This window comes from Apostichopus japonicus, chromosome 11, assembly GCF_037975245.1.
Source record: "Apostichopus japonicus isolate 1M-3 chromosome 11, ASM3797524v1, whole genome shotgun sequence".
Taxonomy (NCBI): Eukaryota; Metazoa; Echinodermata; class Holothuroidea; order Aspidochirotida; family Stichopodidae; genus Apostichopus; species Apostichopus japonicus.
In genome coordinates, this window is record NC_092571.1 from 13,369,924 (window position 1) to 13,395,912 (window position 25,989).

Here is a 25,989-nt window from a genome sequence, read left to right on the forward strand (position 1 = left end):
ATATAACTTGCATCTTCCCTCGTCCATCTCACAACAAGCCCATGAGATCATTACGTCTTGCCTCCCCCCTCACAGGAACTGTTAGGTCACAAACACGTTTTTCATATCACGTCATGAGAATTAAGCTTCAAGTATTCTAAAAGTTTGTCAAGAGTATCTTCTAGACTGATATTTTAAATCCAACTATGAATCCTAGGATGCCATTACAATATCGGGACACCATACTGAAAAAAAAAATTCTCCGGATTATGCAATTTGTAACGTGGAAATACCAACAATTTGCTTAGGTTTTGTTCCCCAAAACTTTCACAGTATTTAATACCTATACGTTGTAAATGTTTCTGTACGTTTAGGTTGAACGATTGCAAATAATATGTACAAAAAAGTAAGGTTGCATCTTGAATGAGTTTTACAAATGTGGTGACTCAGGAACAGGACCTCTCCCTCTCTCCATTATATTTAAGGTCAGAGAAACTGGAGAAACAAAAACACGCGTAAAAAATATTTATTACAGCTTTATACTTTAGTATGCTTCATAAACTATGTTGTTTGTATTGTTTCCTTTAGTATTTGGAAAGTGGGTTCAGATATTGTCTGCCAGCAATGTTCTTACTAGCTTCATAAAATACAAATATCGTAGAGTGATGACTAACCTTGATCGGTTCTAGAGATGTTAAATTCACATCTGTCAGCGTACTGTGACGTAGTTTGGGACTCCAACGGTTCCTGAGTAGCAATGCATCCAATGGTTGAGTTCTGATCACAAGAAGTAACGTACACTGAAAGCTCTTTGGTTCCGTTATTATCTGTGTAATGTTTCTGATAATCACAGCCCTCGGGTTTGATTACTTCCAGATTTATCGGTGGATACCCGTCTGTTATTGAACAAGATAGGACGACGTGGTATGATGCAGATGGAGATGAGGAGGGGCCTTCACAAACAAGAGGTGTAGGAGGCTGGTAGACTGTAAAGAAGTGATAGGTGTGATGAGAGTAAAGAGTATACGGGAGTTATCATCAGTCAATGATAGACGATAAAGTACAAACATCGTCTCGTTGAAGATTGAAGATGGAGTAAGTGAAATCAGCCGTTGTAACTCAAGGAAGGTAGCACGAGTAATCCTCATTAACTTAAGTAAATTTTTATTGACAGCGAACATTTCCTCCTTTACCTTCATTATACAAGAAATGACATTGCCAATTAAAATTTGCCGACATAATGTGGAGCTAGAAATGTAATATAGCAATATTACGTTAAATCACAATATTTAAGTGGTGCACTCGTTAAATACAATGCAAGGACTTAATGTAAAGAATGTAAAAGAAACTGGCGATGCTCTCACATGCAATATCAGACTTAACATAACTCCGTGAGCATTCTACCTTAATCAGCTATGAATAATTGACGAATTTTTCCACAATGTGACGTTACATTGTAGACATTCACCTACACCTCATCAAATGCATGACTAAGTTAGATATATTTCATCTAAAGCATTTAGCAAAAGTATTAACTAGACATGACTGTGTCACCGAAGTGACACGGACCCAGCCATTTATCCTTTCATTGCCTTTGACCCTAAATTTGTGTATACCTCATAGACACTGGTGAAAAGCAATGCATAATGTGTTAGTCGCATTATCATAGGCATCGGAGTGATTTGACCTTTAACCCCTTAACCATAGGTTGGACGAAGAGGCCACTGTGGACAATTTTGGATGTCTGCCAAAGGTGAACATGTTGACACTGTTACTTTTGCCATTTGAGGTTGTTTGTGAATTGATCTTTCTTTGACCTTTGACCCATAACCATAGGTTGGACGAAGAGGTCACGGTGGACATTGTTTTATGTTTGTCCAAGGCCAACACATTGACACTGTTAATTTCATCATTTAGCTTGTTTTATATTTGACCTTGTTTTGACTCTTGTGACCCCAAATGACCTTTAATCAAAATTTCAAAAAATAAGTTTTGTAGAGTGCTTTAAGTTTAATCATATGCACAAAACATATGATCAGGCTACGTAATCTGTAGGAGGAGTAGCGTTTTTTGTAAATTTTGCATCTTGACCTTTGACCCCTTAACCGTATGTCAGATGAAAAGGTCAATGTTGACTTTTCTTTATCTTTGGTCATAATCTACAAGATGAGATATTTAATTTTGCAATGTGAGCTTATTCTATTTGTTTTGCACAGTTAACTATTTTGACCCTAGTGACCCCTGTGTGACCTTTGACCCCAAACTGGTCATGGCCTGAGGTACCTTTACTGTCAATGATTCTTGTGACTAAGTTTGGTGAACCACGGTAAAGGCATATACGAGCTATAGCGATTCCTGTGACAGAGAGAAGAAGCAGAAGAAACAGTAAGATAAAAGACCCAGCCCGCACTTTGTGCATGGCTGGGTAATAAAATACTCCCGGAATAACCCTTTCGAACCACTAATAATATACTATAATAGAATATCCTGTTTACATATAAAATCAACTATATTATAATTATCGAATTTTTGAGATGCCACAAAAACGAGATTAAAACACATAGAAGTTATCCTTAATAATTTTGCACAGACTGAGAGAGTAAAACTGTATTTAATGTATTAATAATCTTGTTATGAGTTCACTGTTGATGCATATACAGTTAGCAGACGTATCTGATACTTGAGTGAGTAGGGGATAAAAACATTGAAATACGAACATATTATAAGCAAGACAAGCAAGACTCATAGTTAAATTCGAATTACTTGTACTTGTTTGTAGATATGTTCATTGATGGCTATCGCCATCGGTAAAAGTATATTAAAAAGTAAAAAATGGCATATCAGACCTTGTTTTGAACTGCATGGACTGCTTTTTTATAAGTTTTTATTTTATTTTTATTCGTTTAAAGTGATAGTGTATGCCGTAAATTTAAAAACTACCAGCCCTACCGACGGAGGAATTATTCAAAATATGATACTAAAATTATCAGTATCCTACGAAATATAATTTTAAGTGATGAGTCAAAAATATATTCGATTCCGATCCACAAATATTCCACACATTTCATTTCTTTGTTTTTCTCCATAAATTAAGAAAAAACAAGAAATATCAATGAAATTTGGTATAATAAAACATAAATCAATATCATCTCACAAAGTTGTTCTACGGAGTACTAAGCGTTTTATGATTGGTACCTGCATTCTTTTGTTCCGTTCAGTTACAACAGTTTACTTGGCCAATATTTCCCGTATTTTATCCAGCCAACTCCTCCCTTTCCATACAAAGTATGTGTATTGCCACTTAAAGCAGACAAGATATGAAAATGGTAAGACACCGGTGACCTAGAACGCTGGAAGCAGATAACGGTATGGCTTACCTGGATATGTCTTTGGAAATTCCCAAGCACAACTATCAGAGAAACCTGTGATGGACATGAAGTGTAAGTTTCCCTGGGTAGCCAAACAGCCCACTGTTGAATTACCACTACACGAGGAAATATAAATCTTTAACACATTATCATTACCGTCACGTGAATAATGCTTCTTAAAACTACAGTCTTTTGGTTCAATAACGTGCAAGTCTACAACTGGATATGCGTCTGAAATGGAACATGTCAGTTCAAATTTATAGTCATTATTCGGATATAAAGTTAGATTTTTCCTTTCACATAGGAGAGGTGTTGTGACGGTAAGTGTGTTGAACGAGAAGTATGTTATTGACATAATCGAACAATGACACATGGTAGGTTCCAGCATCTTCCGGTTTCAGGTTTAGGATTGAAAAACCAAAGTCATAAAAGTACGATGGATAATCTCCGTGTGAGTATTCTACTTGAAATAAATAACGATTGACTGTATGATCATCATCATCCAACCAGAACAGCTCAGTGTAAGCAAAAGTACGGGTAGATGTTTCTCCGGTGTGGGCCATCTCGGTGAAGTTCAACTCTAATCGAAATATATATATATATGGAAAGGAAATATCTCGAAAGGCAAAGTCACATCCTACAACCGAATAGCAGTCTGTTGATCTGAAAGCTGGTCCATCTTGACAATAAAAATCACCATCGGTACACTTGGAATATGACATTAACAAAAATACAACAAAGAAGAAAACAGAAAAATGTAAAATCTCCATTATTAAAGACTTCTTATCTTTACAATGTTTACGCTGTTCGTTATAACAACCGTTGATTAGCTCTGCAATGTAGTCTCCTTTCGATAGAAACCAATAGTAGACAGTGGGTATTCTAGAAGAGATTAAGGTTCGTGCGCATGCTCGGAAGCGCTCAAAACATGGTATATCACTATAGCCACGCGTCTAAGATCGCCGTTACTAAAAAGTGAAATAAAATATTTTTAACAGTCTTTTCAATGAATTTATTTATTTTCCAACGTATTCGTCTGAGCCTCTTTCGTTAACATGAAGGTTTCCTGATGTGAAGTGGTTGGTAGTTGTAGTTACTATGGAAAATTGAAACAAGGATGGCATCTTACTTACACATATTTGACACAATTCCTAGAACATCCGGGTTCTTTTCATACATGTCAGCAGTTATTTCCATGATAATAAACTGAAATCAGTTTACTCAGAACTACCTGTCATCGCTTTTAAAAGACCCAGCAACCAACGGGATATTTTAGTTTGGGCATCTTTTCGGGATGACACCCCACCAAGGGAAAGCAAAATAGAAATTACAGGATCATCGCCCTATACGCAAAATTGCAAAACGTGTCGATTCGACTGGGGCCTTTCAGAACAACTAAACCAAACGCACGGTCCAAATTCGGCACAAAATTAACTGCCTATCCAAAAATATCAGTTACCTCATCTACTGCAATATTTGTAACTTACATTACGTTGGAGAGTAAAAACCACTCTAAAAATGAGAATGACACATAGATCGGCGATCAAAACAAAAAAGATCAACCAACCTGTTGCAAATCACTTCAATCTCCAAAATCATTCAATTCAGAATTTGCGTGTTATTGCCATCGACCAAAACGATTCTTGGACAGATAAATCTAGGGAGGGAACAAAAAATTTTTGGGAACAAAACCTAAAGACCACGGCACCATTCGGTTTAAACATCAGAAACGATTTGCCGTCCCAGATAAACCAAAACAATTCCTTTGCAATGACGACGGAATTTGATTAAAATAATCCGACGCGGATAAAAACTAATCCGAATTTCTAAAACTTCTTCTCCATTCAGCAGAAATCAGTAAGTCGCTTTGACTCTACAAGAATGCCGACAATGTTCTCTATAAAATAGTTTCCATTCCTGCTACTCCTTGTCACTTTCGGTGATCATGCATGAAGATCTAGTTTTGCTCGAAAACTCAACAAAAACCAAACATTGGCTGTTTTACTTCCAATTACTTACCTAATTTAATTATTGTATATCTCTCGAGATCCAGCCTTTCTCTAAATGCAGCATAATTGTTTAGCAGTTTTTTCGTTATTTCTATATACATATACATATATACATATATATATATATGCATGTAGTTTTATTTTCAAGTCATTCTCACAGTATTGTGATATATATAGATATAGATATATGGATAGATAGATATATATATAGATAGATATAGAGATAGATAGATATATAGAAATATAGATATAGAGATATATAGATATAAAGTTGCTTGACAGGAGGGAAATGCAATACATTTTTGAAAAAACAAGTCCTTCAATATTTTGTTATATGTCTCATGTACCGATTTGTGATTTTTTTTTATCTACATCCAAATCTTTGACTTTCTTGTAACAGACTGTTGAGGAAGGCAGTATTTCGCTAGTTATATATTTCTCCATACCCTTAACAACGGGTAGAACAGTTACATGTTTGCCCTCTTCTTCCTCTGCGATTCCTCCCGTCACGTGACGTTAACTATTACGCAATAGTACTTGTTACTAATTTCTACCCCTTTTGAGAAGGAAAATGGACGCGGAATTAGATTTCCCTTGACCTTTAAGTAGCTCCTGTAGGCATACATGTGACTTGGAAAATAAAAACAAGACATATTAGACAGGAAAAGAAAACGATGGTTCAATATTTTAGCAAAATGAGTTGTTGGGCTCCCGGAATACATTCCGAGAAGCCATCATTGTATATCGTTAGTACTGGTAGTATTCAACATATTAGATTTATGAGTAATATACGTTATTGTTGACTCATAGCAGTTGTTTGTTCTCTTTTATCCAGGATGACGTTATTTGACAAGTTGCTCTTGAAAATTTCAGTTAAAAAGAAAAAAATCAGTGACTCATTACTTTACGAATTACATTGGTTGTTTTGGTACAAAAGAGGCAAGGGGGAAGGAAATTACAAGCTGAACGAGAAAGATAGAATGTTCTTTAAAATAATTTCAAAAATCGACGCTTTTCACAATGATATGCTAGAAAGAAAATGAGAACATTTTGTACTTAATCGCCATGGACTGAACAAATTGAAAGAACCTTCAACGAACAGAATTTATACTAAAACCAAAAGGCAGAAATATACAGTGACCATGTGAAGACGAGGCTGAATGAAACCATATGCAGTAGATGTGAAATAGACGTAAACACTTAAGAGAATATAGATGATTCTAACTGTTATTAATTTTGTTGTTGCTTATAATTATATTTCACATTGAAATTCATATACCCTCTTTGTCCTTCTTTATGCCCTTGTCGAATGCTTTACAAATTAGCCTGACAATAACAAATATGATATAAGGAGTGAGACGTCAGATTACCAGAATACACTACCCACTTACTGAACAAGGATAATGGGTTTTAAATTGCCTATCGAATTTTACTTTACAGAAATCGTACGTAGTTAAATTTTAAGTGGTGAGTGCTGGGAGATCATAATACTGATAAAAGTAAATATAGAACTTACTAACTGACAATGTATTGCAGGTTCTCCACATCATGGATGTTAACTGAATATTGTAGATATTTTCTTATAGTAAACGTAGAGAAAAGATTGTCGCTCATTCCAATATTATTTAAATATGCCATGAACTCTCCCTTAATGTTTGCAAATTCGATACACACCAAAACCCACACAAATGACAACAGTCCAATTTCCATACAAGAACATGTTGCCTCAACTAAGTCAATACATCAATCATTAAAGACTATTGGCACTTCCCTCATTTTATATTAATACTTGCTAAAGTTTCAACATTCTATAGGCTCTTAGGTCAATGCCTATATGAATCCTGCAATGGTGTCGTAAATTTGCTGTATCTAACAATATATGTTATAGCATTCTATGTTCTAATATAGCTTATATTCGTCACACTGCATGCGGTTTTCCGTTCCTTAAAATTACATATGAAGACTATGAATCAACATTGTACTAACGTACTCCTGTGTTTGTACGGTAATGGAGCTTATGGTCAGGAAAAAGAAGTCCCTTGACCACACCCACCAGCCCACTGACTTCGGAGCAACGCGTGCAAGGAAACACTTTGAAAGAGCTAAAAGTCATATTGGGTTAAAATTGTGTACTCTAATAATAACAGGGAACTAGCAGTTAGAAAAGTACATTGCTTGTGTTGTTGCGATTTAGTATTCCCAAATTGTTTTAGTCTGAAACATTTTCTAAGTGAGTGGGTTAATTTCATATGTTAGGCGATGTCTTAAAAAATGATGAATAGACAGTTTTCTCTTTCAAAGCATTTGCGTACACGGTTAATAAAATAAATGACAAAATACTCACATGGATTACTTTTAGAGATGTTAAATTCACATCTGTCCGAATACTGCGGTGTAGTAAGAGACGCCATCGTTTCCTGTGTAGCCGTGCATCCAACAGTTGAGTTCTCATCACAAGACGTAATGTCAACAGAAAGCTCTTGAGTACCGTTATTATCTGTGTAATGTTTCTGAAAATCACATCCCTCGGGCTCAATCATTTCCAGATTTATCGGTGGAAACCCGTTTGTTATTGAACAAGATATAGTTATGTGGTAAGAACCAGATGGGGATGAGGAGGGGCCTTGACAAACAAGAGGTGTAGGAGGCTGGTAGACTGTAAAGAGATGATAGGTGTGATGAGAGTAAAGTGTATACGGAGAGTTATCATCAGTCAATGACAGATGATAAGTACCGGAATCCTGTCGTTGAAGGTTCAAGATGGAGAAAGAGAAATCAACCTTAGTAACTTCAGGCCAGTCGTAGGATAGATCTTCCTCGATATAGTCTACTTTTACTTGAAATAAATATCGATTGACTGTCTGATTCAGTCTTCTTTGTATACCATTGTAGGAGTAAGTTCCTTTAGATGGAACGTCTCCATTAGTACGTCCAGTAAAGTTCATTGCTACTCGCAAACCATATATATATATAGATCCATATATGGTTTTGATATATAATTCAATATTGTCTTCATTAACTTGAATATCCGGGAACGAGAAGTCACAAGCTAGCATAGCGTAGCATTCCTTTGAATTTATTGTTTGTCCTTCTGTGCAGTGATAGTTACAACCGATTACGTTACAAGTATATAATACCAGGAAGATGGCAAGATGAAAGAACTTTGAAACAATGAAACCATCCATGCTTTTAATAACTAACGATTTTTAAAGTTGTCAAACGTCGCAGACGTGCGTTTGTGCCTATATTTGCATGAAAACTCATATAGCCTAGAGATAGAAAGTGATCTTTGTTACAACGCGCATGCGTTAATTCCTTTCAACTGTGCCTGTCTGGAAAATATATTTCCGACGTGACAACATGCACGCACGAGTGTGTGTCGAATTTTACACATCGCTTTGATTGTTGTATTTTTAACTTGAGCAGTTATATTAGCTAAGAAGTAGGCTAATGATTTTAATATAACATTGTTATTTAATGACAAACATATTTGTTGAAGGGTGAGTGGAGTGGGAGAAAAAACAGAGAATGAGAATGCAACGTGGAGCTTAAAATGAAGCACTGACAGGGCATCAGCATATAGACATTATCTTCATCATGTTAAAGTGATACATTTATCAAAAACGGAATGACTGTACCTGAAAGTGATGATGCTCTCACGTGAAACCTTGAACTTAAATCGTTAGCATTCTATTTTAATCTGCTCTGGTGACCTGACGAGTGAATTCAAAATGTGATGCAACAGTGTAGATAAGAGCTTATCAGCAATTGAAGGCTAAAGTATCATCTTCCAAATGAGGTATTAACAACAAATCCGGATTTACTATTATGTTGTTTTTTTGTTTTTTTGTGGGGCTTTATATTTCACGACCAGGGGAATTAATATATTCATGGTTCTCGATCATCCGCATCGAATTACTTTTAGTGTTACTTTATCACAGTTTAAATGCAACAGGCTCGTGGATTCATATGGTAGGAAGATTAGTAAAACGCCACTTACAAATGTTAAGCCTTTATTTACCTTCCCTTCAATATTGAATAATTTATGGAATATAATTAATCACATTGTTCATTGTGCCGTTATCGGGTAGCTTATATTTACTATGCACACCTCGATAACGAGAGTCCCAGCCGGCTTAGAACTCAATTCGTTTTCAAAGAATATTGCAAAACTTTGTCAAAGAACTGAACATCAGTCTCCATTTCGATGGTCCTCTAACCCACCTTATCTAATAACCATCCGTATATAATGGTAGTTCTATAATGTGGAAATATATTCAAATTCACTTCAGAAAACGAAAAAAACACATGATGCCATCCTTGTTAAGGAATAGTTAAAGTGGTTTCTTATGAAACTGTATTTTTCGCAAACATCTAATCATTTGGATATTTCTGTCCGTTTTTTTTTTCAATCAAAGTAACTTCTTACATCAATGCATGTAAGGAATTTTAACATTTACAGTCACGTTTTGCCAGATGTTTTAATGATTTTGATTACTCTGAACATGTGTCTCTAACACTCGATGGCTTTTATTCATACATAGATAGGTATGAGTAGATAAATGTTAGGTAGAGCTTACCAAATAGACGGATATTTAGGATTGAGAAATCAAAGTTAAAAAAGCGATCCCGATGGTCACGATAAAGGTATTCAATTTAGAATAGATAACGATCATAAGTAAGATCCTCATTCCGCCAGAACATTCCAGAGTAAAGAAATGGAGCTCGAAGAACATCATCATCGGTAGCCAGCTCGGTGAAGTTCAAATCTAATCTATATAAATATATATGGAAATGAAATATTTGGAAACGATAAGTCACAGTCTACTACCACATAACAGTCTGTTGAATTTACTGTAGGTCCATCTTGACAGTGAGAAACACAATCAGTATCTTCCGAAAATGAAAATGTGATCAGAAAAATTAAAAAAACAATGTAAAACAGGTACAAATCCCATATCGATAGATCGCGGTATTGTGACAATTATTCACAGTAAATATGATGCATTTATTGCAAAACTTCGCGCATCTGTCTGTAAAGCGAGGAGCGCTGTTTATGAATCAAAACAAGGAGTCGTTCTTAAGAAACACCCGTGCATTCGCACATGTGTGTGTTTTCATTTGAATAATATATGTGCTGATTCAAAATGAAAATGACCAGCCTGACAATGATTTTATTTATGGCTACGTGACAATAAAAATGTATTTAACTTGTAGTTTCGAGAGAAGGAAGTCGGCTGATGTCTGTAGTTTTTTAATAACGTTTTAACTTGTAATCTTACTGGATGCAAAGCAGTTGAAATCGCTCGGATGATTTTATTTTATGCAAGTCAAACATGTATTGAATTCCCTGTGTCTGCATTACTGTAAGAAATTATAATGCGTTAAGCGTTTAAAGTATGCAATTGATTGTCGAGTCTCGTAAATATTACATAGTGACTATCTAACTTAACCAGATTCGCCACTGAATGAGTTGTTATACGTATCTATTAAAGACAGAAACATATCTTTGAGGCTAAAATGAGGAATCCTTTGACGCAAGTTTTTCTATTTCAACAACTTTATATCGTACCGATTATTACTCAAAATAAGATGATTGTAAGTAATCAAGGGGAGACAACCCTCATAGACTTTAGCAAACATTGTCCTTTTTTACAGTCGTACACAGTAGGCAACGCAGGTAATTGTAGCCATATATTGTAATATTTTAGAGAGAATGTTTCATATGTTTTTCTTTTAGTTTCCAAAGTTTCCAACATGGTTAAACAATATTATCATGTATGTGGGACTTACAAACCGACCATTTGGTTGCATAGTTTTTCTTCTACAATTCAATGCTTTGGCCGAATGATCCAACAACGATGTGGAGTGCATCCTGAGCAGAGAGAAGTGAAGTGCGGGAAGCTACTCGTCCAGGGGTGGGTTGTATCTTCCATGCAGCCCATGCCTCCCGTCCCGCCAACCCAGAACACTTTTCAATGAATTTGATGACTATTAAAAATAATAGCCGAAAGAACCCTATGAATATCACGTGGTTTGAAGTAGAGATCTCGTTCATGACAATAGTCCATCATTAATCGATCACAACTTTGTTACGTCATTTTAGATGTTACAATTTAAAACAAAAAAGATTCTAAATTATGTCTTGATTTGTGTTAAATGCGTTTCATTTTGAAATCATATAAAGCGATTAATCCAGAGTGTAATTATCAATTGGTTAATAATCTATAAGAATTACATGTTCAGATCCTTTGACTTATTCAATTACCTTTCTTCATTCAGGTGTGTAACAGGGGACCTGTGCATGAATCAATTTATACAATCTCCCTGGCGATTCTCATGGCTTTATCATGTAAAACTGGTAAAGGTGGTTACCAAATAATCAGTATAATAATTACCAAATTATCAGTAATAATTTATGACGAGGTTTCGCCAATTATATCGTACATATTTCAACTTGTGTTTCGATGTTATAACACACTTCAGTTTACACTGACGGCTGTATCTTATTCAAAGTACAAACTGATATTTCAGGGGGGGGGGGGGCGGAATAACCACTGTTGAGCTTTGCAAATCCCCGGGTTCGGACGGGCTTCCGAGGGAGTTCTAAAGAACATTTTGGGCTATAATTGGACCTGATATCAGAGCTGTCTTCGAAGACGCCTTCCAAAACGCACTGTTAAACCAAAGTCAACGTCTGGGAATGATCACTTTGCAGTCCAAATCTGGGAACCCCTTGGATCCTCGTAACAAGGGCCCGATAACCTTGTTAAATGTGGATTACAAGTTGCTGGCTAAGGCTTTGTGCAACCGCTTTGCACTGGCTATGCCGCATCTTGTAGGTGATCTCCAGACTTGTGCAGTGAATGGTCATTGCATCCAGCAGAACTTTTGGATGATGCGCGACTTTGTTATTGAGCGTGACCTGCCATGTGCATTGGTCTCTCTTGACCAGCAGAAGGCCTTTGACATGGTGGATCGCGGTTTTTCAATGAATGCATTGGAGGCGATTCAGTTGCACCCACATTTTCCTAAATGGATTTCTGTTTTTTATCAGGAACGTTTCAGTTCTGTGATCGTAAATGGATTTTCTTCAGAGGTTTTTAACATAGAGAGGGGGGTGCGACAGGGATCCCTCTGTCTCCATTACTTTATGTTTTGTTTAGCGAGTCCCTCTCTCGTCTTTTGGAAAGGGACTCCAAACTTGTTCCATTCGTTGTGCCAGGGGGTGCCAAAGTGAAATGCGCTCAATATGCAGATGACGTGACATGTGTTGTTTCGAGTCTGGGCTCCTTTCGCGCACTCTCACAGGATTTATGTATTTTTGAGAGAGCTACCGGGGCGAAGTTGAATCCGGAAAAGACAAAGGGCCTTCGCCTTGGTAGCTGGAGATACAGAGACTTACCATTCAGTGCATCGTGGTTGGATCAGAATATCAAAATTATTACTTATGGTTCGGCTACGATGCATCTTGTGATGTCACCTGGAACGAGAGAGCTGAGGTATTTGAGAGCAGCCTCAACCTTTAGCATCCGCTGGCTTTCGATCTTGGGGAAAATCACCGTCATTAATCGTTTGTTTCGCCCATCTTGTGGTACCCGGACGCGGTGTACCCAGTTCCGCGTTGCGTCCTGGTGCGGTTGGGGAGAACGATATTTTCATTCATTTGGTCGGGTGGTACCAACAACTTGAGATTGTTTTGCATTGTTTATATTTTTACGATTTTGGGGCGGGTTGCACTTGTGTCGATGGGTCCCCGCGCTGTTTAGCAACAGAGAACCACATAGTAGTACTACGAGCAAGGTGGTGCATGTTCTTTGTTCCTCTCTTTATGAGTTACTCCCTGTTAAACTGCCAAGGTCGGCCCTCGTTCACAGTTCCTTGCGGGAAAGTGCCTTAAATGCAGTATTTGTACAGGAACGTCATCCTTCCGAAGTATGGCGTTCAGTGCATTCGAGCCTGAATAGTTGCAGGCTCCAAGATCTAGCTTGGAGAATTGCACACGGTGCCTTGGTGACCAATCTGAAAAAGGTATCATTGGCGATTGGGTGATGGACTGTGCCCAAGGACCGACTGTGACAGCTTAGAGAGTACTGCCCATTTTTTCTTTTATGGCATTGTTCCTTTGTTTAAAGCTTGAGGGAGTGGTTTCAGACCTGGACCGACCGTGTTCATGGTCGGTAAGACAGGGCTTTGTTTTATATGGGTTAGATCCTCCAGTTTGTTCTGTTGCTGTGTTGAACCGTGTAGTGTGTGTCTGTGCTGTTTTGAAAAAGCGTATTTGGAGGAATAGATGCAATACAGTTTAAGTTTACCAGTAGGCAGGCAGTCCTAGAGGCGGTCAAGTGTGGCATTCGCCTTCAGGTCGAAAGTAATTTTCGCCTTTTTTGGACGCCGGTCTGCTGGACAGGTGTGCTTTGTTTTGCTGCGTGCTGTCGTCCCCTTTTTTTTTAAATGTTGGTGGTTGGCTGGGGGTTTGTCTCTGCTAGTCGGTGGGCGTGTTTGTGTTTTGGGCTCCCTTGACTTGTTTTTTATTTGTAAGAGATGGCTGGTTGGATAGTGCCGTTTGGCAGTGACGTTTCGGTTCCCACAGAGCGGGTCACGTGAAAAGCACAGAACAAGATAGAAACAAAGGAATAATGCAAACAAAAACATGAGCAATACTCTCTAAGTTGTCACAGCCTCCAGGTTACGTGCAGCACAACAACTGATCAGGTTGGTATTCTTCGTCAAAATGCCAATGCATAGCATAACTTTTCGTTTAGGCAAACACATACTAATTTTTCGAGGTGTGTACAATTCACCTGCCCCTTCAGAAACAACATATCTTCATTACTGCATATTTATTCTCGTATCGTTATTTCATTGTATTGAGAAGAATATGGTTCGGTATCGATGAACGATCAATTTAACAACTCATTGCAAGATGGCTTGGTGGTGAATGGGAAGAGCTTATTAAAGTTACCTCTTTGATTCTCCTCTCTTATATGCTCTCTCTGGACTTCTACTCAACATGTTTCCTTTAACTTTCTTAGCAGCCTTAGTCACCTCAATCAATTAGCATATTGTTTGATCTACCTTGCATAACTGTATTGATTCTCTTTATCTATTCGCCGTTCAATTGTTTTTACTCTTTTACCAACAATACTTTTCTATTCATTTTACGCAACTTAGAACCTTGGCGGTTGTTGGACAAGTGTATTCAGCCACCGTTCCAGACGATATGTCTGAGACGTGAAAAACACATTCCATACTTGTCTTACGTTTTCGGGAGATTATCCTAGCACCAAGATGTTACCATGCGATGGAAGCATTGCCAAAGACCTTTATATTCGATTCTTGTAGATAAAAAGTATTGCAAGTGCCCTCGATGTTTACATTGTGAACTTATTAAAATAAGGTCTATGAAACTGAAATGTCGCCCTCACTAAATGACAAACTGTGGTCTTTGAGCTCCTACATGTGAAATGCTGCTTGTATTTTGCCATTATCATAACGTCAGTTCGGCTATTCTTTCAAAGTTAATTAAAGATAGTCTTCATGTGCCCAAACAAGTACCTAATATTTGTGAACGATAAGTAACACGCTCGCCTTACCATTGCCTAATCTTATTATAATATGTGTATTTAAAGACATTGATTATACACGTTGTTGATTCATATTATTATTATGTCTTTTTAATACCTCAAAGTTGTTTATGGGCAGATGTAATGCACACATTCTACGGCATTTCAACAGTATCTATGTAATCTATTTTAATAAAAGGATCTTTATTATTTCTTGCTTTATCGAGTTATACGACCAAATGTATGTTGTGTGAAACATGGAATGTTAGTCTTTCTATATTTTCCTACTTTAACCAACCTTCTATCTTCCAATTCGTTCATTTGATCGTTTTTTACCCCATGATCACAAACAGCTGTTAGCTCTTTATTGAAATGTATCCATAACAATAACGGGTTTAAAACGTCACATTTGTTTCTCCATCTTCCAATTAAGCTCTGCTGCCCTCTCCTCTCACGTTGACAGCAGCAAGTGTGTACCGGCTAATCATTTTCCTGTGTAGTATTTGCAGACAGTACAGATAGAGCAGGTGTATGAATGGTTTCAATTATAGACAATTCGTCCGAAAATGTAACTGTCTTCCAAAGTTTGAAGATTTTTTTTTTTACATTATGAAATTGAACAACCTTTAACCTTAGTCTCATTTAATGTTATGAAAGGAAGACAAACATCGATTCTTTAGAGCAACCACTGTTTTGTAATGTTTCCTATTTTGTCTACATTTTGGATGATAACCCTGATTGGTTGAGTGTCCTTTAAATGGTTTAGAATGTTCCAAAAGATTGAGTGCATCACAAGAGAGACTTTGAGGCGAAAAGGAGAGAAAGCAGCAAATTCCAGGTCTAATCCTAACATCGCCCATGTCACATGGACAGATTTATTACTTTTAAATTTCCAGAAAATCTGAAAGGCAATTGTTCTACATTTTGGGGTTTTACGTACTATTTGTATGCTAGGCAAACTATCGTCATTGACAACTACACTGTCAATGAATACTTCGAGAACGCCACCAAATTGCAATATGAAATGGGGGTGTAGGCGGTTTTGCACTATCTAACGCAACGTAGTAGCCAAGAACCTGAAGTATTTTTAAGGGAGGGCCCGAAGAACATGAACTTATAGCATGCTCCCCATGGTGAAACATAATTGCACCTATTAGGTGAATTGAGTGTACTTTTAATAGTAAGAAAGACTAGCGTAGGTTCTTATGACCAACTAGACCGGTTTCTGCTCTCAACTTTTATAGGAGGAGCTTCATCAGTAGTAAGCCTTTGAATTTTTTATATTCGGCATGAGCGTCTCGTTCTCAAAATGCATCTATTTTCTGTGCACGAGTTTTTTTTATGAACTCATAGTGCATCTATAAGAGCATCTAAAAGAGCTTCGCGTGAACCTTGAGAGTCAGCTGATTCTTCGTTAGTACGAAACCTTGAGTTAACAAGTAAATCTTTGAGATTTTGGGCCCTTTTGTAGGCAAGAATCGGTTCTTTTGGAAACAGTTTGGATAATTCCGCGTGTTGCGAAATTAAGTGCCAATGTTTCAAAAGTGCTTTTTTCAAATGCGTGGTTTTGATGTGGGGTGTATAGGTAAGCTTGAACACCAAGGGTGGTTCCTTTTGTTTAGGATTGGTAGTGAGGTATTGCTTACGGTTTTCAAATCTTATGCCTTTAGTGGCTGTGGCAATTTCCTCTTTCTTATAGTTACGGAGTAACAGTTTCTCTGTGAACGCATTCTTTTTCTCTAAGAAGTCAGTCTCGTTGTTACAGAGACGTGCGTATCGTAATATTTCCCCTTTAATGAAGCCTTTAAAAGTGGCAAGTGGGTGTGCAGAGTTTCTGTCGAGGTATTGGAAGGTTTCAGTGGGTTTGGTGTGGACTTTAGTGTCTAATAACCCATTGGTTTCGAACCTTGTACCTTTGAAGATTTTCAAATCTAGGTATGTTACCTCGGTGTTTGATATTTCTACCGTAAACTTTAAGAAGTGGTGAATTTCATTCAACCTTTTTACTAAGTGTTCAAGCTCCTGATGTGTACCGTCGTAGAGCAATAGAATGTCATCTCTATAGCGGAGCCATTTTAAGATTTTATTATCTGTCGGTAAAATCTGGTTTTCAAGTCTATGCATGACAATATCGCAGATTTCCGGAGAGGCTTGGCTACCCATGGCGCAACCGATCTTTTGTAGATAGAATTGGTTATTGAACTCGAAACAGTTTCTTGTTAAGATGAGTTCAATTAGTTTGCGCATGGATATGGAAGATATTTTATTTATTCCATATTCGCTTTGTTCCGTCTTTTCATAGACTTCTTGACATATATCTAATGCCTCCTCTTGGGGAGTATTGGTATACATGGCGACGACATCGAGTGTAGCGAGTACTACCGTTTTTGGTAACGGGGTGGCTTCCAAAATTTGCAGAATGTGATTTGTGTCTTTCACATAAGTGCTTTGTTTTATTACAATAGGAAGCAAGAAATAGTCCACAAATTCCGATATTTTTTCGGTCGGTGATCCGTTTCCACTTATTATCGGTCTACCGGCAAATTTTGAGTTAGCCGGGGGTGCTTTATGAATTTTTGGTAGCACATATATGACCGGTGTGCGGATCTTGTGGCTATATGGTGACAAGTACTCGAAGGTGCTTTTATCGATCTCTTTTGCAGAGAACATATCAATTAGTGTTTCCTGGACTAAACTTTTAGTTTGAAACGTCATATCACTTTTTAACTTTTCGTAGTGGTGACTAGCTAATTGCCTTTCAATTTCGGCTTGATAGTCTGAGTGATTCAATATAGCAATGCCTCTACCTTTATCGAAGGGTTTGACAATAATAGAGCGGTCGTTTTTAATTGCATTTAGTGCAAAACGTTCCGCCTTATGTGTGTTGCTATTGGCGTTTCGGATAGTAACACTTGCCAATTCGGTTTGTGTTGCTTCCAAATAGTCCTCTAGGTTTTTACTAAAAGTCATGTTAGGTGACCATGTAGAAGGTAGACGGAATTTTGTAATCCCTTTTTGCATTTTGTTCTGCATGATGAAGCGGATTCTCATTTTTCTTTTTAGGTCTTTTAGTGACTTGAGAAGATCACTTCGTTTAGGTTTTACTGGAGTTGCTATGAACTTCAGACCTTTTCCTAACGCAATAAACTCTATATTGGACATGTTTCTGTCTGATAGGTTCTTTACGAACTTTTTTAGTGTTTCTGCTTCTTTTCGAAGATTTTAGGCTTTTGAGTGACTACGTATAGTCTGTAGCTCCCTGTTGTTGGTGCGGAATTTTTCGGAGCTTTTATTAGCTTTCACTGAACGGACAAATTTGCGTCTTTTAGATGACGATGGGAGAGGTTGACAGAGAGAAAGTACATTTTGCATGTTTGGAGGAGAGGAAGGTAGCTCTTTCTGGAAAATTTGTTGGCCCTAAAAAGAGCCGTTTTTCAAGAGCAACTCCTACTTCTACCTTTTATAAGGTTGCTTTCTGTTCCTGGCCTTTGGACGGCGTGCCACTCTGGTCTCCTCTCTTTTCGCTGACTTCTGGAGGATGGTCTTCAAAAGCCTCTGTGCTTCAGGAGCTTCCAGTGTCAACTCTAAGTCTGTCTCAGCTCTGGATCTCTTCTCGAGAAACCTGTCCCGTTGCCTTTTAGCTTGGCGAGATAACTCTTCTCTCCAGATTCTACGGAGGTTCCTGCCTGCTCGTTGGAGAACCTGATTCCAGGAATCAAGAAACTCCTCCGAGTGGTTCAGTTGCGCCGGGAGTCTGGGTGGGTTTCTCTGAACCTTGAGTTGTTGATAGGCACTTTTGAAACATTGGCACTTAATTTCGCAACACGCGGAATTATCCAAACTGTTTTCAAAAGAACCGATTCTTGCCTACAAAAGGGCCCAAAATCTCAAAGATTTACTTGTTAACTCAAGGTTTCGTACTAACGAAGAATCAGCTGACTCTCAAGGTTCACGCGAAGCTCTTTTAGATGCTCTTATAGATGCACTATGAGTTCATAAAAAACTCGTGCACAGAAAATAGATGCATTTTGAGAACGAGACGCTCATGCCGAATATAAAAAATTCAAAGGCTTACTACTGATGAAGCTCCTCCTATAAAAGTTGAGAGCAGAAACCGGTCTAGTTGGTCATAAGAACCTACGCTAGTCTTTCTTACTATTAAAAGTACACTCAATTCACCTAATAGGTGCAATTATGTTTCACCATGGGGAGCATGCTATAAGTTCATGTTCTTCGGGCCCTCCCTTAAAAATACTTCAGGTTCTTGGCCTACTACGTTGCGTTAGATAGTGCAAAACCGCCTACACCCCCATTTCAAATTGCAATATGCTCGAAAATTCATAGTAGCTCGACTGCACGAAGTACGTTCTTCGCCATAAGGACACTCCGAAAAGGGTTCAAGTGAGAGGTGAAATTGTGTAAAGAAGTACCACATTGTTTCTAAATGTTTTATTAGATATTGCCTTTTGAGATATTCTCATTAGTATTATTGTTTTATAATATGAGTTATAGCAAATTATTGCGCATATCTAAACGAAATTTGTAAGGCAGGGTTTGGAGGTGGGCTGATTTTGTTCTGTAACGGTGGGCTCAGTAAAGGGAATAATGTAGCAGTTCCTTTCATTACTTGTTAAGTAATATTAGAGATATATCGCTTTTCACTTACAAGCTTCAATTACTGCATGAACTAAATTAACGAAAGCGTGGGCGTGTTTGCTTTCTTGGCTCGCGTGACTTGATTTTTTTTTTGTCAGAGCGGTCTGGTTGGATAGTGCAGTTTGGACGTTTTGGTTCCCGCAGGGCGGATCACGTAAAAAGCACTACATTACTGCAAGCTTTGTGTAATGTATGCCCACACACGTTGTCATTGCAAACTGCTATAACTCGATAAAATAAAACCGTTCGTTAAGAAATATTCTTCCTGATATGTACCCTGAATCGTTGCCATCTACCACCTATCTGCTCTCGGCTGTCTACAAATTCAGTTTCATAAGCTGCAACATATCAATCAGAAAATGTTTTGTTTGCATTGTTTCTTGCAAATATGTTCGTTCTAGTTAATAAACATAACAAGTACCATCAATAACTACCTTCTGAACTGTTTGAAATAAAGTCTAGTTAAACTTTTTTATCGCCCTCAATTTTAGAGGGAAATTCATCGCTTGTTTGAAAATGAAAGCTTTGGTTTTTAGACCCATGAAATGCTGCTTTTTATTTTTTGGCCTATTTTAATAGTAACACTTTATGTTATTTCAAAGGTAAATAAAGATAGTCGACATATACAATATGAACAAAAGGTAACACCCTCTGTCTGTCATTGGCTAATCGTATTTATTATATATGTGTTTTAAGACATTGTATAAACACGTAGTTAAATGTAGTGAGCAAATTCTACCGCATGTTTCACAATATCTACTAAATGTCTTTTTATAAAGGGATGTTTTTTATATTTCTTTCCTGAATGTTCTTTATACTTGTTGATCATCGGGTTATACGGACAGTTACTGCATGCTATGTGAATGATGGAATTTTATTCCATCACTACTCATCCTTTTTTGGTTTATTAATGTTTCAGTGGATGGTTGGGGGTTTTGTCTCTGCAGGTCGGTGGGCGCATTTACTTTTTTTTTCGGTTCGCTTGACTCAAGTTTTGTTTATTGGAATGGGATGGTTGGGTAGTGCCGTTTGGCCGTGACGTTTTGGATCCCGCAGGGCGGGTCACGTAAAAAGCACTTATCCTTCAACGCTACCCAAGCATCTATCATCAATTTCGGGGGTTTTCAGCTCCGATCATTCAAGAATATTTATAATGAGTCACGTCTTCCAGAGTTCCTACTCTCTATGAACATTCAAAGTTGGTGTGCTAGTTGAATTAACCTTCTCATTTCTTATAATGTCACTTTCTTCCCAACATGTGTTTTCAAGAAAAGCTGCTGCCTCACAAAGATGGTTTCATTTCATGTTCCCGTGTGCCTCGTAATTGATATCAAACTTTCAATTGGGGCGAATCAATATTGTTTTCTAAGGAAAGGGATGGTCCCTTGGGTCGTTGAAGCTCCCCCCATGTAGGAAGGTGGTCTAGACCTCCACTCATAATCAGCTGCTGTGATAACCATATTCATCTGGATCGACATCGAATTTAAACTTAAGCAAGTCTTCTACAATTCTTGAATCGTAAGTTAGCTCACCGATGTCTTATCGCCGGTCCCGATGAAAGACGATCAATGCTTCAACGAGAAAATGAATAAATATCATTAATATAGTTCGATAAGTAGTGACATTATTAATGTTCTTCGAGATGAGACCCAACTGGATCGCTGTATGTATCAGTCCGGAGTGCTTGTTCATCTTACCCGTTAAATTTCCTTGAATACAAAATTAATAATTGTATCTGTGACACAGTACCGATACACACAACATGGATAGAGAAAAAAGCCGATACACACAACATGGATAGAGAAAAAAGCCTGCTCGTAACACATTTATTGAACATGCTGTGGTCTCTCGTGTTCATGAAGTATTTGCGTGTGAGTTGCCCTCGTTTCTTCTTTGAATACAATTGATATGTTTTTTTAATGATTACGTTATATCATTAAGTATATTGTTCTAATGTGGTGTGAATTATAGATGTATTCATTTCCAATGAATAACGTGTATCTCTCTCAATCCGCTAAATGTAACCGATTGCAGGTATGAAAGAAGCGTGTCATTATATTGGGCATTGCAGTTATAATTTTCCTGCAGAAATTCTGTGTAATAAAAGTTGTCATTATTTTTAATAGAGCCATAGATTTAGAAGATTAAAAGATAAGTAATATTAAAAATGACTAGGACTTAACCGAGAATCACGTCTGAAGCATACCAATGTCATCGTAGTCAGGGGTGGGGTTTGGGCCGGAGAGGTTGGTGTAGGTTTAGCAATTTGAAGAAACGTTCCAACTTGAAATAATAGCTTTCCTGGTAAAAAAAAAGTTAATGCAAAATGATGTCAGATTTCCTTTCCGCGATAGCTTTTCCAAAGTTGTTGTGTATTTCATATCAATGAAGTCATAAGTGACCACAAAAAAAAAACAGGTATAATGCTTGCTTTTTGTGTTTTAATCTATCAAGGTTTTATAGTCTGACCTATTTCTAGCACCATAAGTTTCCTTTATTTAACACCGTAACAATTCCAGGAAAACAAGGCGTAAGGTTAAGCAAAAAGTGGAGTGCTACGGGTGGGTACTAACTTTTTCTATATTCGAACATCTTAAATGTTCCTTATAAGTGCTATACTGTGCATATCAGATGAGACTTGTTATAATTATACATTAAATAAAGTGAGAAGTGTTGAAGGTACCAAACGAGTGTCACGAGGATAGTTTCATAAGGTTCCGCGAAGTGCCCTAAGAGATAGGAAACCTACAGGCAAGGGAAATTGTGATACGGAGACTAACAAATTGGAACCTCAGTAAGTACCGGGTCAGCGCCACTTCTGATAGAACTCGGGTCATCTTTTGAAAAGTTCCTGATAGGTTATCCTGTTTTCTACAGCATCTGTGTAAATAACGTGCCAACCGGACATCTGCAAAAGAAAAAAAAGTCCGTGACTGTAAAACTTAATAGACCTTTAAACAATGCGGTATATCGAGAGTCGTGCAATAATGGTGTAAAGATGAAGTATTCAAATTAGCTGAACTAATTTAAACACCATTATGATACAATGCATCATGATTGACAAATACCAATCAACATATCTAAACCGCAAATACGCTAAATTAAGTACAATTTTTGAAACAAAAATACCAAAACGATACATCTAGAACCGTTGAAAGCAATGTGATGAAACAAACCAAAATAAGCAATGATGATTAACCTATGCTAATAAAAACAATATAGTTAATCTTACTTTTTAAAAATTTAATATATACGATGTACCTCTAAAACACGACATCACAGTATCCCCAACACCAATAGGAATAGATCCATAACTTCTTAAACACCTACAATATATGTAGAATTATTTGAATGGAAACCTAATATTACAATAAGAAACCACTCAAAGGGATATGTACAGAACCGAGGAAACAAGTAATAGCACATTTGGAATCCTAAAGAATAGTTATTGTAAAATCTATCCTACGGAAAGATCAATAATTTGACATTTCTTTCAACTTATTGGCTAGTCAGACGATACCAAGAAACGTCTTTTAGAGCAAAATATGATCACGAATGCTGAAAGATAATATAAAAAATATCCTTAAACACCAAGCTATTATCTATAAAGCCTACTCAATTACTTAAAATGATATTTCCAGAACCATGGAAACATTTAAAACCCTTAACTCTAATAAAGGAAAATACAGCCACAATAAACAAAAACTTGATATCGTCAAGTGTAAGTATTCTACAATTTGGATCTGTTTGAAACGTATATTTATATTAAATGCTATCATTTTCCCTTGTGTGATTATCTTGTCATGTGATATACTTAATAAGTTAAGATGACTATTGTGTTTTACTTTGTCTCTTGTAATTTATGTGACCTTATAGGGAGGGTTGTACAGAATATATTCGATTATCGCTATGTATCTAACGTAGTTTTAGGACTTTGTTGATTAAAACTTACTATAGGAAGAAATTCAAGAATGGATAGACTATAAACTCCTCCTTTTTCATTCAAATACCGTGTATGACAAATTTCTTTTCATTTCTGTCAAATCTTACAAAACTCAAAATCGTTTACATCATTGGCTAAGATCATGTGTAGTATCCGTTCTTTTCCGTTTCGAGGGAATGGTGATGAACATCCCGACGATGATCACACAGTCACAGTCTCGATGCAAGGGGACTGGGGCTGAGAGCGGATCAGTTGTTTGGTAGTTTGGTTTCGTGCCCAGGTTCTTTCCTGGGCGACTTTTCCTTAAAAAAAAGCATTCACAATTTTTTAAGCAAAGTTTATGAACTATATGTATCTGAACCGTTCGCCTGATGTATAAATTATACATGCATAGTCTTCACTTGACCGTCTGTACTATGGTGCTTAATATTCATTTCCTTGTTTTTTTTCACAGCATAGCAATTAACATTTCAATAAGGTATAATTAAGAAACTTCTCCAAAAGATTAAGCGTTGTATTACAATTGCAATATTACAATTATTACTTTGTAAAAGAATACAAATACCCACACAATGCCAGTTGCGTAAGAATAGAAACATCGTTCAAATCAGCATATATAAACTCTCATGAATAGGTGTTTTCGTTTAACGAACATGACACAGAATCACTTTATACTTTCACTTAAAAAGACTATTCACACTAGGCAGTTTTTAACTTTCCCCTCTGTTAATAATTGATCGATGTTTTTCTCTCATATTCAAGTTAATAGCATACTCATATGTCAATGACTAGGTGGAGTACATGACACTGTCGTTCGTTAACAAAGTCCTATAAAATTTACATCAGAGACAAGTCTTCAATACACCCAAGTTTCAATCAAAGTCAGTGTGTGAACAATATTCAGAGGCTTTATTAACGCATGTTTTTTACTGATCAAAGATACTAACAAAATTTGATACGTAAAATCTACCTTTAGTCAATGTTTCATCTGGTATTACAGTCTACGGGAACCTTAAATATGAAATGCTATAAAGCAAGACATAATTCACTTTATACCACTTTACAGTGAATATGTTGGACATCCTATTACCAACGTTCACAAGGTTATAGTCACATCCAAGCCCCTCATTTGATATACTTCGAGAGAGACGTAGTGATGACTGTTGCTCAACGTAATATGTACTCGAACAGCTTATTATTATTATATGATTGTATACTCGTGGACCCCAATACATCCGGCAACAATAAAGATGATGTGCACTGTAGTGTTTTTCCTTAACGGGGATTGCCACTAAATTCAGTTCAACATATATTCAACTGTTTTTAAGCGGTTCGTTAACTTTCCACATCCCAAATATCTCACAACCGAAAACAATATTTTCATCTGACAGTAGGTTCATCTTGAAAAACAAATCCATTCAGTGCTCTCGGGAAAATACATTATCAGGAACATTTCGACGAATTATACCAGATTAAAAAATCTCCAACTGCTTTTACACTGTAGGTTAACTACCTCAGATGTCAGAATGGGATGGTTCGGTAGTGCCGTTTGGCCGTGACGTTTTGTATCCCGCATGGCGGGTCACGTAAAAAGGACCTCAGATAAATGTTCCAATGTCGCGTTCCTGTGAGTATCTACTTGATATAAGTAACGATTGAATCCATATCTGAAATCCCATCGTTCAAAAACTTACGGACAGATATGTCTGCGGTGTTACAGCTCGGTAACATTCTACTCAAATATAAGTACATCTATATGATATTTATGAAGAAGAAATATCAGAGAAGGCATAAAACTTCGAATTAGAACAGCTTGACCTAAAAATATCAATCAGATCTCTTGAAAAACGACGCTAACAGGAACATTGCGAAGAATAATATGAAAATGAAAAATCACTACATCGCAAGATCTCGTCTCCATAAATATTCAACTGTCTTTAAACTGTGAGTTAACGATGTTGCCGCAATTTTTTTTCTACAATTGCCCGTCCTGTTAAAAGATTAGGATTGAACTAACCAAATTCGATTAATTATAATCTAAGTACTATATAATATTAATATGGAAATCTCCATGTGAATATTCTACTTGGAATGTATAACGCATATCCACAAACAACTGATTGTACGCAATATTACGGCTAGATTTGTCTCCTGTGTGAGTCGTCCCCATGAGTTTGAACACTTATCGAAGTACTATATAATACTTTTATGAAAAGGAATTATTTGTAAAGGCATCCTATAATACACAGAAAACACAGATACACAATCGGCATGCGGAAAGTTTCGCTAGCAGGAGCATTACGAAGAGGAAGACAGGAAAGGTAAAATATCCATATTGATAGATTTCATTGTAATGAAGCATCAAATGTGTTCATGTTGTGCGTTAGTAACAGAGAATGAATTATTTTGTCTCATTTTCCACATGACTAGGCTTGATAACAAATCATGAACGTTTGACTGATATTCTC

General features: G+C 37.0%; 1 protein-coding gene and 1 long non-coding RNA gene across 2 annotated transcripts in view; both read right to left on the reverse strand.

Annotated features, from left to right (window-relative positions):
• LOC139976397 (uncharacterized) overlaps positions 1-3,910 on the reverse strand; it is an 87,034-nt gene extending 83,124 nt beyond the window's left edge. The window contains exons 1-4 of the mRNA XM_071985103.1: positions 3,711-3,910; positions 3,357-3,463; positions 2,263-2,334; positions 654-965 (exon numbers count right to left, since the gene is read on the reverse strand). Of these exons, the coding sequence (XP_071841204.1) occupies positions 654-965; positions 2,263-2,334; positions 3,357-3,463; positions 3,711-3,910 (691 nt within the window). The remainder of the gene's footprint in view (positions 1-653; positions 966-2,262; positions 2,335-3,356; positions 3,464-3,710) is intronic.
• A 17,282-nt stretch (positions 3,911-21,192) lies between these two features.
• On the reverse strand, positions 21,193-23,817 carry LOC139976214 (uncharacterized). Its single transcript, XR_011796038.1, has 3 exons — positions 23,629-23,817; positions 22,381-22,486; positions 21,193-21,879 (listed from the first exon to the last, which is right to left on the reverse strand). It is a non-coding gene; the product is annotated as an uncharacterized lncRNA (long non-coding RNA).
• Between the last annotated feature and the right edge of the window lie 2,172 nt (positions 23,818-25,989).